The sequence below is a fragment of the Xiphophorus maculatus genome, chromosome 9, assembly GCF_002775205.1.
Source record: "Xiphophorus maculatus strain JP 163 A chromosome 9, X_maculatus-5.0-male, whole genome shotgun sequence".
In the NCBI taxonomy this organism is placed as follows: Eukaryota; Metazoa; Chordata; class Actinopteri; order Cyprinodontiformes; family Poeciliidae; genus Xiphophorus; species Xiphophorus maculatus.
In genome coordinates, this window is record NC_036451.1 from 23,486,125 (window position 1) to 23,498,819 (window position 12,695).

At 38.0% G+C, this 12,695-nt stretch overlaps 1 protein-coding gene across 2 annotated transcripts; it reads right to left on the bottom strand.

The window, feature by feature from the left end:
- Positions 1-403: 403 nt before the first annotated feature.
- anapc4 (anaphase promoting complex subunit 4) lies at positions 404-9,936 on the bottom strand. Of its 2 annotated transcripts, XM_023340240.1 has the most exons (29): positions 9,847-9,936; positions 9,672-9,737; positions 8,485-8,600; positions 8,301-8,406; positions 8,082-8,214; positions 7,926-8,000; positions 7,816-7,842; positions 7,696-7,740; positions 7,515-7,599; positions 7,048-7,155; positions 6,779-6,949; positions 6,231-6,295; positions 6,070-6,112; positions 5,894-5,970; positions 5,717-5,817; positions 4,904-4,955; positions 4,772-4,827; positions 4,579-4,625; positions 4,441-4,497; positions 4,298-4,354; positions 4,118-4,211; positions 3,664-3,761; positions 3,095-3,156; positions 2,963-3,001; positions 2,774-2,875; positions 2,609-2,686; positions 2,342-2,509; positions 1,261-1,384; positions 404-727 (listed from the first exon to the last, which is right to left on the bottom strand). In XM_023340240.1, exons 3-29 carry the CDS (start codon positions 8,590-8,592, stop codon positions 497-499), a joined length of 2,409 nt encoding a protein of 802 aa, XP_023196008.1. In that variant the 5' UTR covers positions 8,593-8,600; positions 9,672-9,737; positions 9,847-9,936; the 3' UTR covers positions 404-496. The 2 variants fall into 2 exon arrangements, with proteins under 2 accessions (XP_023196008.1, XP_005814908.1); XM_005814851.2 differs by having other exon boundaries at positions 9,672-9,931.
- Between the last annotated feature and the right edge of the window lie 2,759 nt (positions 9,937-12,695).

The window sequence follows — 12,695 nt, forward strand, 5'->3', positions numbered from 1 at the left end:
CATATTTAGGTTTATGCAGCAGGACAACAAACCAAAAGTTCACCTCAGAATGGCCTACTCAAAGTCTGGATTTAAACTGATTGAGATGTCATGGCATGACCTTAAAACAGACTGTTCTATTTTTTCCTCTTTGTTTATAGTTTTAAATCAAGATCTTCCTAGAAAGGCGTTTGCTTGAATTCTGCAAAGCTGCAGCAAAACATGTGAGTCATATGCGAGAACGCTGCACAGCGCTAAATCTGGAATTTCCATTCCATTATTAAAGATGTGGTCATTTTGAGGTTCAAAACTTATTTGCTGCCAACACATAGCTTAATATTATTTTTAAAATTAAGATAGTAATGTTTAGGTTCATATGTATGAGAACATACAATTTAGACTAAAAGAGAAAAGTACAAAAAAATCCAGAAAGATGTTTTATTTTTAAATATAAAAGATGTTTACAAAAAAGTAAGCCCAGTCCTTTAGAGTTCATACAGCTCGAGTGCCACACGGGTTACAAGGCTTCCTGCGATTGTAAAAGTTCCTCTGACTTTTGAAACATATCTCCTTCCTGCTCTCTGGATTCTCCCTCTGACTCCAAGCTCTCCTCCACCGGCCCCTGGCCAGACATCGCAGTTTCCAGTCCGTCCTGGTCAGCGCTGGCGTTCTGAGACTCGGCTCCCTCGTCATCCTCGTCTTCCACATCCATCTCAAAAACACGGATGTGTCTTAAATTGGCACTCAGCTGCCAAGTGAAAAAGAAAAGTGACGGTTCAATAACTGCGTCTGTAAGATTGCTTATACCAGCAGAGACCCAATAACCATCCGTTACACCAAAACAAATTTATAATACAGTGCATTTTATTCTGGATGATGTTGGATCTGTACAACATGCTGAACTGCAGCAACATCTCAAGGCCATGCGTGCAACATTGTAATTGCAAATGCCTGCTTGAATGTTTTTTGTTTTTTTTTTGGTAGTTTAAATTTCATTTGATGATTTAGCGTTCTGCTCTTTTACTGCCACTGAAACACAAACTCACAGAAATCAGCTGATACAACTGCGCAAGATCAGAGAATGTGGGTAATGTGGGATATTACTTTTGATGTGAAGAATGAGAAAAATGTGAGCTAATCATCACAGCATCTCTCATATTATTTGTTACGTTTCGATTAGGTTTATCAAGAGAATTATGCCAAGTGATAAGTTTCCCTGAGACTGAAAATCTCATTCACAAGGGTGACCTGGCAATTCTTAATTATAATTCTGAAACTTACCACGCAGGCCACTTTGCGGATTCCATTGACGGCTACAAACTGGGCCTTCATGTTTTCCAGTTCACGCCACTGGTTCCCCAACACGAGACCCTGGCAGGGAATGGTGCTGCACTGCTGGTCCAACCTGGTAACACAGAGGGCAAACACCGAATTTGTTTTCATTTGTCGTTTGATATGTTTTTGTTATTTTCGTTGATCAAATTGATTATTTTTGCTCGACAGAAAGAGAGAGAAAAGGCAAAAGAGTTTTACTGCATTTTTTCCATGTAACGTGCTAAATGGTGATGACGAATGTGAAACTTGGTTTTCTTTAGTTACAAATACAATCTTAAATAGTTTAACAGTGTTTTATGTGATAGATCAGAATAAAATAGCTCATATTTTTGAGGTGGGGGAAAAAAACTGTTTGGAATTTATTTTACAAATAATATAATATTCACCCATTTTTACTGTAATACTTCTGAGTAAAATAAAGAAGAAGAAGTAGAATTACTTTATTCATCCCAGCAGGGAAATTATTTCGCAGTTACAGCAAGAATTTTTTATACACAGATTAACACACACACGACAGGAGCTGGGTCTGCAGGCAGCCAGCTGAGCCGGTGCCATTTTTGAAGGAGGACATGCGGCAAAGGTCATCGGGACCGGGAGTCGAACCCGCGACGTCCGCGGGTCTAAGGCCTCCAAATGTGGGGCGTGCTAACCCCCTGCGCCACCACAGCACGCCGCCCCAAGTGCAACCACTTTTCTTCAGAAGTCAAATGATTGGTAAACAGAGTCGCTACTCTAGTCTGACTGGATTAGAGCCATTTTTTTTAGAAGAATTTGCACAAATTTCAACCTTACATGCACAGATCAGGAAAAGACGTAGGGGAAAAAAAACAATACTTCCAGCTACAATTGCACCAAAAAGTCAATTTGCAAAGTATTGGCTCAATATGAATACAAATGCATGCCACACCTTTAAGCTCACAAACATGTGCTAAATGACTGAGATTTGTCGTTCTATATACAAAATGTAGTTTTAAACTGTGTTTCAGGGTTATGAATACTTTTACAAGGCATTGTAACACACACACACCTCACACCAGGCTCCCAGTTGAATTGAGAGTCGCAGCTCAAGCTGGAGGCAAGTGAAACCTGAGCCAGGAGGCGCCTGCTGTTCTGATCCTCTGATCCCTGCAGGACCACCGTTAGCATTTCATCGTCATAGAAACGAGCATCCAGGCAGCTGTAGACGTAATGAGACCTAAAATAGCAATAAATAAACAAAACAAAATCTATCACATATATTTCACGTTCTGAGGTGCTAAGAAAAATAAAAATAAAACGATCAAGATAAACTCACCGGGCTGCAACACCATCATCATCTGTACTGTCCAGATAATGGCTGAGGTCAAATGACATGAAACTGTTTGGAATATGTCTACAGAGGCAAAATTAATTAGGTTAGCAGGGTAATAAGTACCGAAAAAGAAGCGACAAAGACATTTCTGACTGGAAGACAGTGTACCTGTTTGGGTCGGTTCCTTTCCGTAACACGTACAGCCTGCTTGGTGAAATCTCTGGCATGCAGAACACAACGCAGTGCATTTTGCCTTTTTTGTCATTCCACCTGAAGGGTCCCCCAAAAAAAGCTCAATATAAAACACATTCCTGCTAATCCAGACACAAATCTCCATGAAGTTTCTGTTTTACTTACAGAGACGGAAGTTCAAAAAAGTGAGGAATCTTTTCCGAGCTAGAAAAACAAAACGTAATCACATTAATAACATCGTCTGGGAATTTAAGCATCTTATATCTGAAATATATACAACAATAAGAAAGACTTTACTTGTCTGACACAGCATACAAAGGCAAAAAGACAGCCCGTTTCACAGATCTTCCAATGACTTCCTGTAAACAGATTCACAAAGCTGAGAGACGTTTCAACCTAATGACTAACTACTAATGAAGAGGAAATAATTCAGGTGCATCTCTGTAAAGCAAAATATCATCAGAAAGATGATTTATATTAGTAATTCAATTTGCTGAATGCCAGAGCAATGGTATATAAACACTTTGTACTGTATTACTTTCTTCAAAGGAAGTGCTTCTCAGACATTTCTTCAGTAAGATCTATAGAAGGAAAGTTTGATTTAATGTAAACAGTATGAAAAAGGGCTGCTTAGTTTTTATACAGTGAATATAAGTATTTAGTTTTGACAGCCGATGTCCTATTCTCATTTTATGAGATACTGTTTTTTGGGCTTCATCAACTCCAAGCCGAATAATTAGAATTTGCATGAATAAATAGCTGAAACACATAATAAACATGGTTAATTTTTTTGAATCAACTCTCAACAATATTCTTGTATTCTTCTGGTATCACTGAGATGTACCAGTAGCGCACCAAAAACTTACGGCAGGTTTCTGTAGGCATCGTTCAATCACATTCTCCATCATCCTCTTGACAAAGTGCAAAGACTTTTGGGGATATGATGGAAACAGCAAAGGGCTCACTAACAAACCAATGAAATATAAAGAAGTTACTGCATGATTTCCTAAATCATCCTTGTCAGTGGTCCAGGGTTTCCCTCAGTGAATTATAAGTGTGGCGGGCCACCAGGCTTTACTTTTTATGATTGCCTTTTTTTTTTTAAAGACTTTATAGTTGGTGTTTAGGTATTTAATCTTCCAGACTTCACAAAAATGCATAACTATACAATGATATTCTCAAATTTTCTGTCAGCTTTAAACATTTTTTAACTCAAAAACACGGCGGGTGGCTGGATGACTGTCGTAGCGCCCTGAGCAACGGGCCTAGCAAGTTTTCTGGGGGAAACCCTGGTTGTCTAAACTCAGGATCTCAATTTACCTTTCAGGTGTGTGCTCTCCTGTAAGAACTTCAGCCACTGGTTTCCCTTTGTGTTGGGTGGAGAAACCAGGTCTTCATCTTCATCCTTCAGGTACTGTAAAAATATCCATATGAGACACAAGCATCTAGGAGTCATATTTTTTCTAAAATATTTAAAGCATTCTCTAAGAAGCGACTTACCTGACCAACTCGCTCCACGTGGAAATACTTCCCCTTACGATCAAAGAGTTCCTCATTCTGCGAAACCCCAAAGGAACGAGTTCCAACTCAAAATATGTTCGGGCATTTCTTAAATGTGAATGTGATGCATTTGCTCATCTTACCTCGCTAAAATGCTCCGACAAGAAATCAGCAACAAAGGCAATGTCCTTCTGAGTCATCTGAGGAAATAAAACTTTTTAATGCAAATGATAAATTATAATAAGAAGACTAAAAGTGATAAATCTGGGCTAAAAACTCACCTTGTTTAGCTCTGGCGGTACGTGTTCGTCACACATTCTTAGCATTGCTGTAGAGAATCAAATTTTAAGGCTTAACAGAGGATCTCAGCAGCCGGAAACCGTCTGTTTCACACTTAAAGGTGAATATTGGCTTCAATAAGAGCCAATGAGGATGTAGGAAATAAAAAAAAATAAAATAAAACTTCCTTCTTACCTACATACAGCCATCGGAAAAAGGCTTTGAAGTTTTTCGTGCTCTTGTCAATCACCCTGAATGTGACAAAATAAAAGTTGTAACAAGTAAAAATGATAAAATGTCGTAAACTGAGATGATTTATAGACTCACTGCAGAAGTTCGTTAGCTTTGAGAGAGAAAGAGCCAACAGCTGTGATCGCACCTGGATACACGAAACAAACACACACTTAGTGACAGAAAGCCCCGGGCCAATTTGTTACCATTTCATTCCTATAAACTAACCAATTTGTACCTATGCACTTTAATATCTTCAAGTCAGCTTAGTTTTCTTTGTAGTTAAACATCTTCATGAGTAATGGATGTAAACACTCAAAATAATATTCAAATCTAACATAACTTAATTTGACTTGCTTATTTTGTAAATATTTTGCACAACACCTGATTTTTATTTGTTTTGGTCCTGATCCTTGTACTACGGTGGCCAAGAAGGGTTAAGAAAATACAAACCTCATAAGGCAACGAAAAGTCACAACGGACGTTATGCTAGCAACTAGCAAGTTTAATATAACTTCAGTTGTGGCTTTTTGTTGTTGCGTTTTGCATTTAGTTGACCTTTCCGGTCCACCGTACTTGTATGAATGAATGAACTCTTGTGACATGTAACAAATTTCTAAATCAGAATAACTATAAGCAACATCTTGTTGGCAAACCCCAAGTCATAAAACCACATGTCCTTACATAATGACAGAAAATTAATAAAAATTTCTGGTTATCAAAGTGTGCATGAAATGCTCCATTAGAAAAGGAGACATAATTGGTGTGAAACATTCTGTCGAGTTCATTTTTCCCAAAACAGGTCGGATATGAAACGATTATAACTACAAAATCCAAAACGAGGAAGGAGCTAAAATGGACAACCAAAGAGACAGATTGTAGACATTGTGCATGTGTTGGGTTTGGTACCATCGATAGCATCCGAATCCAAGCCGAGGCACTCAAACTTTTGCTTCCACAGGGACATTCCTCTCACCTCACTCAGCTGATACAACAGAGCCTCAGAGCCGCTGCAGAAGACACAGAAAAAGACATCTTGATAGAAAGAAATCAAAAACTCCCAGGTGCGTCAAAGAGACGACAAACCTCTGTAGGTGGCTGATCACCAGTTTCTGGATGCTGGAGTAAGAAGACTCAATGGACTGACCCAGTTTTTTCAAACCCTGACACAGAATGACACAAAATGTTTTAAATCCACCTCCCGAAGCTTCCGGATGGGATGAGCGAAATTCACATAGACGTAAAAGATTTTCTGATTTTACCTTGACAGTCAGTTGGTTCATGAGGAGAGCCTGCAACTCGGGACTGGAAACAGGAAACAAGTGAAAAAGCACTTTAACCAATTCAAGGTGTGTTGCTACCATCTACAGGACACTACAGATATTACAACACTATAATGCGTAAAAAAAGAACAATAAACCACCTGGACTGCCCCCACAGCAGGAGGTCCAAAAACTCATCTTGGACTTGAGTGCTTGTGTTCTTTTCCTACAAGGACAACAAAAGACTCAACAAAAACTGGATTTTAGTCCTTTTCTGGTGGAAGTATTGTAACCTTTAACCCCTTAATTTATTTATTTATTTTTTTGTCGGACGGAAACAGCATTTGTTTCCTTGTTTATCTATTAGGATCCTCATTAGTTTCCACCAAAGTGGTTACTAATCTTCCAGGGGTCCAACTGATAAAACACAAAAATATTCGTAAGACCATAAGACCATTTTGACATTAGAAAATAATATCACAAAATTAGTCAGACATCACATTATACATATTACACACGAAAAAAAATGGATTTAATAAAAAATAAGATTTCAGTGCTCTTTTAAAAAGAAAGTGTGCTTTTTAAATCTCTTTTGTATTTAGGCAATTTATTTCTAAATTACCTGAATTGCTCTGTATAAAATAAACTCTTGTAACAAGTTTGTTTCAGCACGGGTTGCAATTAATTTTATCCCACAAGAGTATTTGACCTGAACAAACTTGGTGAGACGGAGATCCATCTGCATCAGGATTTCCTCCCAGGCTTCACACATGCAGGTGAGTGAGAGGTGCAGGTACTGCAATAGCGTGGAGATGTGGGTGAACTTGCGGGCCATCCTGGTGACCTCTGGAAGACAGTCCGACAACAAACTCGTGTCCAGCTGTCGCACGGCAACGATGACATGCAAAAAAAATAAATAAATCAAGGTCAGAGCAGAAGAAGGCAATGAAGACGACGACGTGACGTGATCCGGCTCACCTGAACGTAGCAGATCTCCGAGACGCCGTCAGCGGATTGGACTTCTGTGATCAGAGACAGAGACTTGAGATCGCTGGACAGACTCAGACTGCGGCATGATCCCGACACCTGCAGAAGATAAAAACCAGCTAAGTTCACCCAGTAAAAAACCTCTGACAAAAATTTATTTGGTTCTTCTGACTTTATGTAAGAAAAATGGATAAAATCACAGCAAAGTTTTCAGTTTATGTAAAAACAATTCAAATTACTTTGATATCTTGAGTAAAATAATAATAATTTTTTAAAAAAGTTTCCATTTTTATAAGCCGATCATATTTTTGAGGGAGCATAAATCCTGTGATTTTATGACTTTCTGGGGTATGTAAATATATGATGTGATCGAAAGGCCCATTTATATCAGCCTCTGACCACTGGGCAGGATAAGGAACCATATTTAAAAAAACAAAAAAACAACAAAAAAACCTTACTTCGCCAAGACTGGCAATTTTGTACATTCCATATGCATAAAGCTCCACGCATCCAGCATTTCCTCCGAGAACGAGGATGTTCAGCCTGTTTGGTAGCAAGACAAAATTAGAAATTGACTTAACAACTGAATAACTGTGCAGAATCAAATGTAATCCTTCATATCCAATAAGGAGCCCTTACCGAACCTCTCCGAGGAGGTTGAGGATCTCGTCAGACTTTTCCTCACTGTGGCAAAGACGGATAAACACATTCAGCTTCCACTCAGACACCAAATGAGAAAATCAATCATTTAAATCTCACCTGAATATCTTTGAAGTGGTGTTGTAGCTGGTAAGGAAAATTTGGATCGTGTTACTTAGCTCAAAATAAACTTTCAGTCTTGCGGTGGAATGGACACTCGGTGCTTTTACCTCTTGGGGAGTGTTGGTAATTCAGGAAGGAAAAGCTTGGATTCATCCTCAGAGTTATAAAAGGAGCCAAGGGCACTGAAACAGAGGGGGGAATCATTTGCACATTTCTAGCCAGATTGCACGCATACTGGTTTGCATCGTGAGCCTGGGCCGCACCTGTTCTCCTCCACCACCTCCATCCAGTTCATGCAGGTCACCGAACTCTGCATTGGAAACATGTGCAGGATCTCCGCTTTCTCAACATCACACAGAACCACCTGCTTGGTGTCTCCAAGACTGAACGCCAAAACTGCCAATTAAAGCAAAAACCAAAAACATAATGTTCACATAATTTCATCAAACACGCAGGCAAATATATTCAAAGCCATCGTTTACTTTTGCCATCAGGTCTCCAGGCGAGCGCAGTGATCTCCTTCCCAGTATATTCACTGGGTGCCAAACTCCAAACCCGCTGGAAACTAGCCAAGCGATGAAGCAGCAGCTACGGATAATTATTAGAGTTACAAAAATATAAAACTACTGCACACTAAAAGTCCTACACTCAACCGTTTGAACCCACCTCCCCTGTTGTATTAGCCAAAGCAATGAGGTCCCTCTTAGGAGACCACGCCATACACTTCACTGGGTTGGGAAGTTGCTTCTCTCCCACTTGCCGGAAAGCTGGCATGATGTTGGCTGGAAAAAGAGGAGAAATACAAACAGGATTTTAATTATTTTCACCATCCACTCAGGACTTAGTGCTGTAGAGGAAAAAAGAGGATAATTTGGTCTTTCTTACTGCTCTAGCTATACATACTTACACTTTTTTTCTCTAGTATACCAATTATGTTGCATTCAACTTCAGGGCTACATGTAAATAGGGCTATTATGATGACAAATCTTGCTGCAGCAGTTGTTGCGCTAAACGATAATGTTGTTTTGTGACCATTTTCAGGTAAGATATAGGTAATGGAATAATAATAATGAGAATTTTACCAATTCTCAAAGATTAATAAACTTTGAATTGTGATTAACATTTATCATTGGAAATGGGAGACATTTTAAATATCAAAAATAAAGAAAGAAAACAGCAGAAACAACAAATAAAATTAATTATGAAGTCTCTGTAAACGATATTGTCCTTAAAAAAGGGGCTTGGTGAGACCAAAGCACCAGACTGGAGACTTTTATCATCCAGTTTTCGGTAGAAAGAGAGCGAAAAAAGAAAAACGATAAATCATGCAATTGAAAATTATTGAGTTTGTTTTAATTTGTCTTGTCATTTAATGGATGGGTTAACAAAGAAAGAGAAAATGGTAACAATTCAATATATGGATGATCGATGGGAAGAAACAGACATATTGAAAGGGGATGGATAGATGGACGCAGTAAAAGATGAACAGATGCTGCTCCTCAATTTCTCACGTATGTCACGAGGCAAAGAACAAATTTTAGGAATATACAAGCATTTTCCAATGCTCGCTTTTCTTTTCCCACAATCTTCCAGTTATTTTTCCAAACTGTGTACGAATCCCAGGTCACTGTTGAGAAACTGACAAAACAACTTCTACTTACACTAAATCGACGGGATATGAATTTCCAAAATGATGAATTTGAAGGAGAAACTGGGATGAAGTTACAACCATTTCGGACCGTAAAAGGAGCCGGTTTGTGGAAATGTTTATGGCTCCAAGCTGCCGTAACATTTGAGGGCTGGTTGATGAGGATAACGACGAGCAGAACCAGAGGCCGGGCTGCTTCACTCACCTTTAAGGAGCTGATCCACTGGTGAAATGCTGTGTTGTTAGCAGGTTGGTTAGCAACCTCGAGAAGCTAAAGCAAAGAGACAGAGTCACTATGGTTACGTCATCGTCCCGTTCCCTAAAACTGGCGACAGCTAAAGGACAGTATTAACCTCTACAAAGCGTCTCAAGTGTCTTACTTTAGTTTTTCTTTCTATTATTTCACAGCTGCACAGACGCCGCCATATTTTCACTTCCACCAATCACGAGAAGGACCTCGCTGCAGCAAACAGAAAGGGGCGGGGACTGACCACTGTCAGTCACATACCTTATTTGGAAATGGGACCATTGTACTCCGGAAGTGAAGGGGGCGCTATTTCCTATATTATCCACGGTCTTCCGTTTTTATTTATGTTTTAAAATCTGTGATATATCTTCATTTTTAGAAAGGAGTTTTACTCTCAGTATGCTTTTGAACTTCGCTCTTTTATTTACTTCAGCGCAGCTCACAGTTTTGAACAAATTCTATAGCTTTCTGTGTACTTCTAAATCTGCTCTTTAGTTGTATCTTTTCGGGCCTGCTACTGCCTCTAGCGGCGTGGGGTGGTAACACAACTAATATAATTACATGACTAAATCAGAATACCACAAAGTCTTTATTATTTATTATTAATTCTGGCATTACTGGAACAGTAAAAGATAAAGTCCCTCACAAAACACCATACCTTTCTATTTCCTTTAAGAAGCAGAGCTAATTAAATTAGGTAATAAGACCTGAAAGTGGTTCCAGTTTCACTCAATGACCAACCTGTTGAAACTGTAGTAAATTTTAAATACCTTGGGTCATTCCTGGACAGTCAGCTCAATTTGCTGAAAACAGTCAATATCTTTAAGAAATGTTTTCAGAGACTTTATCTTTTAAGAAGACCCAGTGATCTAATTAGAGGTTGTGTACAATCTCTAGTTGTTGAGTTAAAATGTTAAAACTTACATTTAACTAGAGTTTTAACTCATCTCAAGTTTTAACTGTTGAATGTTTTAACTTTTCATCTTTTCAGCTGGTTTGGTCACATGAGCTGCAGACTAACAGACAATGTTTTAAGAATACTTTCAATGGCAGGTAAAACAGTAGGTAATAGTTTGAGCTCATGAAGGCGTTATTGTGTTCCTCTGGTAACTATAGAACATCTGTTAGAAGTCATTTATTGACAGTGCAATAATTATTCTTAGCCAAACTAAATGATAACATTTACCTGTGGCATGCTAAGTGTTTTGCTCTATTCACAAATTGTTGATATTGTGATTCTATGAATGAGTTTTATTTTATCATTTTTGAGTCAAAGAAAAATTTCCACTTTGGAAGACTAAATAGTTTAGCCATATTTTTTCCCAAATGTAAGATTCTACCAACAAAAATTCTCAGAATAATATACATGGCACAGTAAAAAGAAAAATGTGAATTATTGCTTGTATCTGTTTAACAATCCTGGTTATTCATGTGTAAACCTAATTAATTTGTTCATTATTGACTTTTGCTCAATTCAATTTCTTATGTATACATTGTAAATGATATTTTTATTATAGTTGATCATGTTGCATTTTATGTCTTATTTCTTTTGTTCCTCCTATAATTGATAGAGATATATAGATATTATTTATAATGTATAAAGGTATTGTTTATGTCACCTAATTAGCTCTACATCCTGAAGAAAATTGAAAAATATGGTGTTTTAGAAGATAATTTATCTTTTACATTGCCAGTAATGTCGAAATTAATAGTAAATAATAAAGACATTGTGGTATTCTAGTTTAGTGACGTAATTATATTTGTAGTGTTACCACCCCACGCCACTAGAGGCAGTAGCAGGCCCGAAAAGATGCGACTAAGAAGCAGATTTAGAAGTACACAGAAAGCTATAGAAAACAACCTGAGCTGCGCTGAAGTAAATAAAGGAGAGAAGTTCAAGTACATGCTGAGAGTGAAACTCCTTCCTAAAGATGAAGATATATCACAGATTTCAAAAGAAAATAAAAACGGGAGACCGCGGATAATATAGGTAATAGCGCCCCCTTCACTTCCGGAGTACAACGGTCCCATTTCCAAATAAAGTATGAGACTGTCAGTGGTCAGTCCCCGCCCCTGTCTTTTTGCTGCAGCGGGGTGTATTTGCAGACACCAGAGGGCGCCACAGCATCGGTTATAAAATGGCTTCACTATAAACAGGTTTGAACAATAATATAGATACCGGTTTGTTTGGGTTTTTTTCACTGAAACATTAGACTTTCTATTTATATTATATTTCGATTCCGAAAATATGTAAAATAATCTGATTTAGAAACAAAAACCTAACCAAACCAATCCATTAAAATATATTTTTAAATACCCAACAATTCAGATTGAATTATTAATAGATGTTAACTTTATCCAACCTCTCTCGATTCTGTGTATTTTATTATTCTTATTTATTTTATATCAATCTGAAACCATGTAAATACCGGGCCGGTGTCGCTGATTTTAACACTGATATATCAAACTTCTGACCTTTTGGTGTTTGGTGCGCTTTCCTTTGACTTATTTTGTTCAAACTTTACAGTTTATATTCTACAAAATACTTTAACATATTTACACAATTAACAGAAACAATTTAAATGTGTGTGCATTTTTTCCTAAACAAAAAAATACATATAATTTGAGATCCAATCAAAAAATCTTCTTTTAGTAAGAGTTGAGAAACTGCAGAACAAAAATTAAATAAAATTTCGAACTTGTCATGTTAGTATTGATCCGATAAACCAACTTTGGAATCAACATCAGTATTTTGCATCTATCTGCCCACCTCTAGTTTCCAGCCAAATGCAAATAAAAGCATGTAGGTTTCTGGATGTGGTAAAGAAGATTAGCTGAAGTTCAAAACCTCAGAATGAGGAAGAAAGGAGACGTCTCAGACTTTGACTGTGCCATTGTTGTTGGTGTGAGACAGGCGGCCTGACGGCTGACCTGCTGCGATTTTCACAACCAACCGTTCCTCTGGCTTACAGAGAAAGTCTC

Bases quoted from the DNA above. Each gene is read 5' to 3' on its own strand.
- anapc4 (XM_023340240.1), bottom strand. From the start codon at position 8,592: ATGCCAGCTTTCCGGCAAGTGGGAGAGAAGCAACTTCCCAACCCAGTG. The intron at 4,355-4,440 runs GTAAGATGAGCA...GGGGTTTCGCAG, and splicing joins TGTCGGAGCATTTTAGCGAG to AATGAGGAACTCTTTGATCG. The intron at 2,876-2,962 runs GTAAGTAAAACA...GGGACCCTTCAG, and splicing joins TTTTTTGAACTTCCGTCTCT to GTGGAATGACAAAAAAGGCA.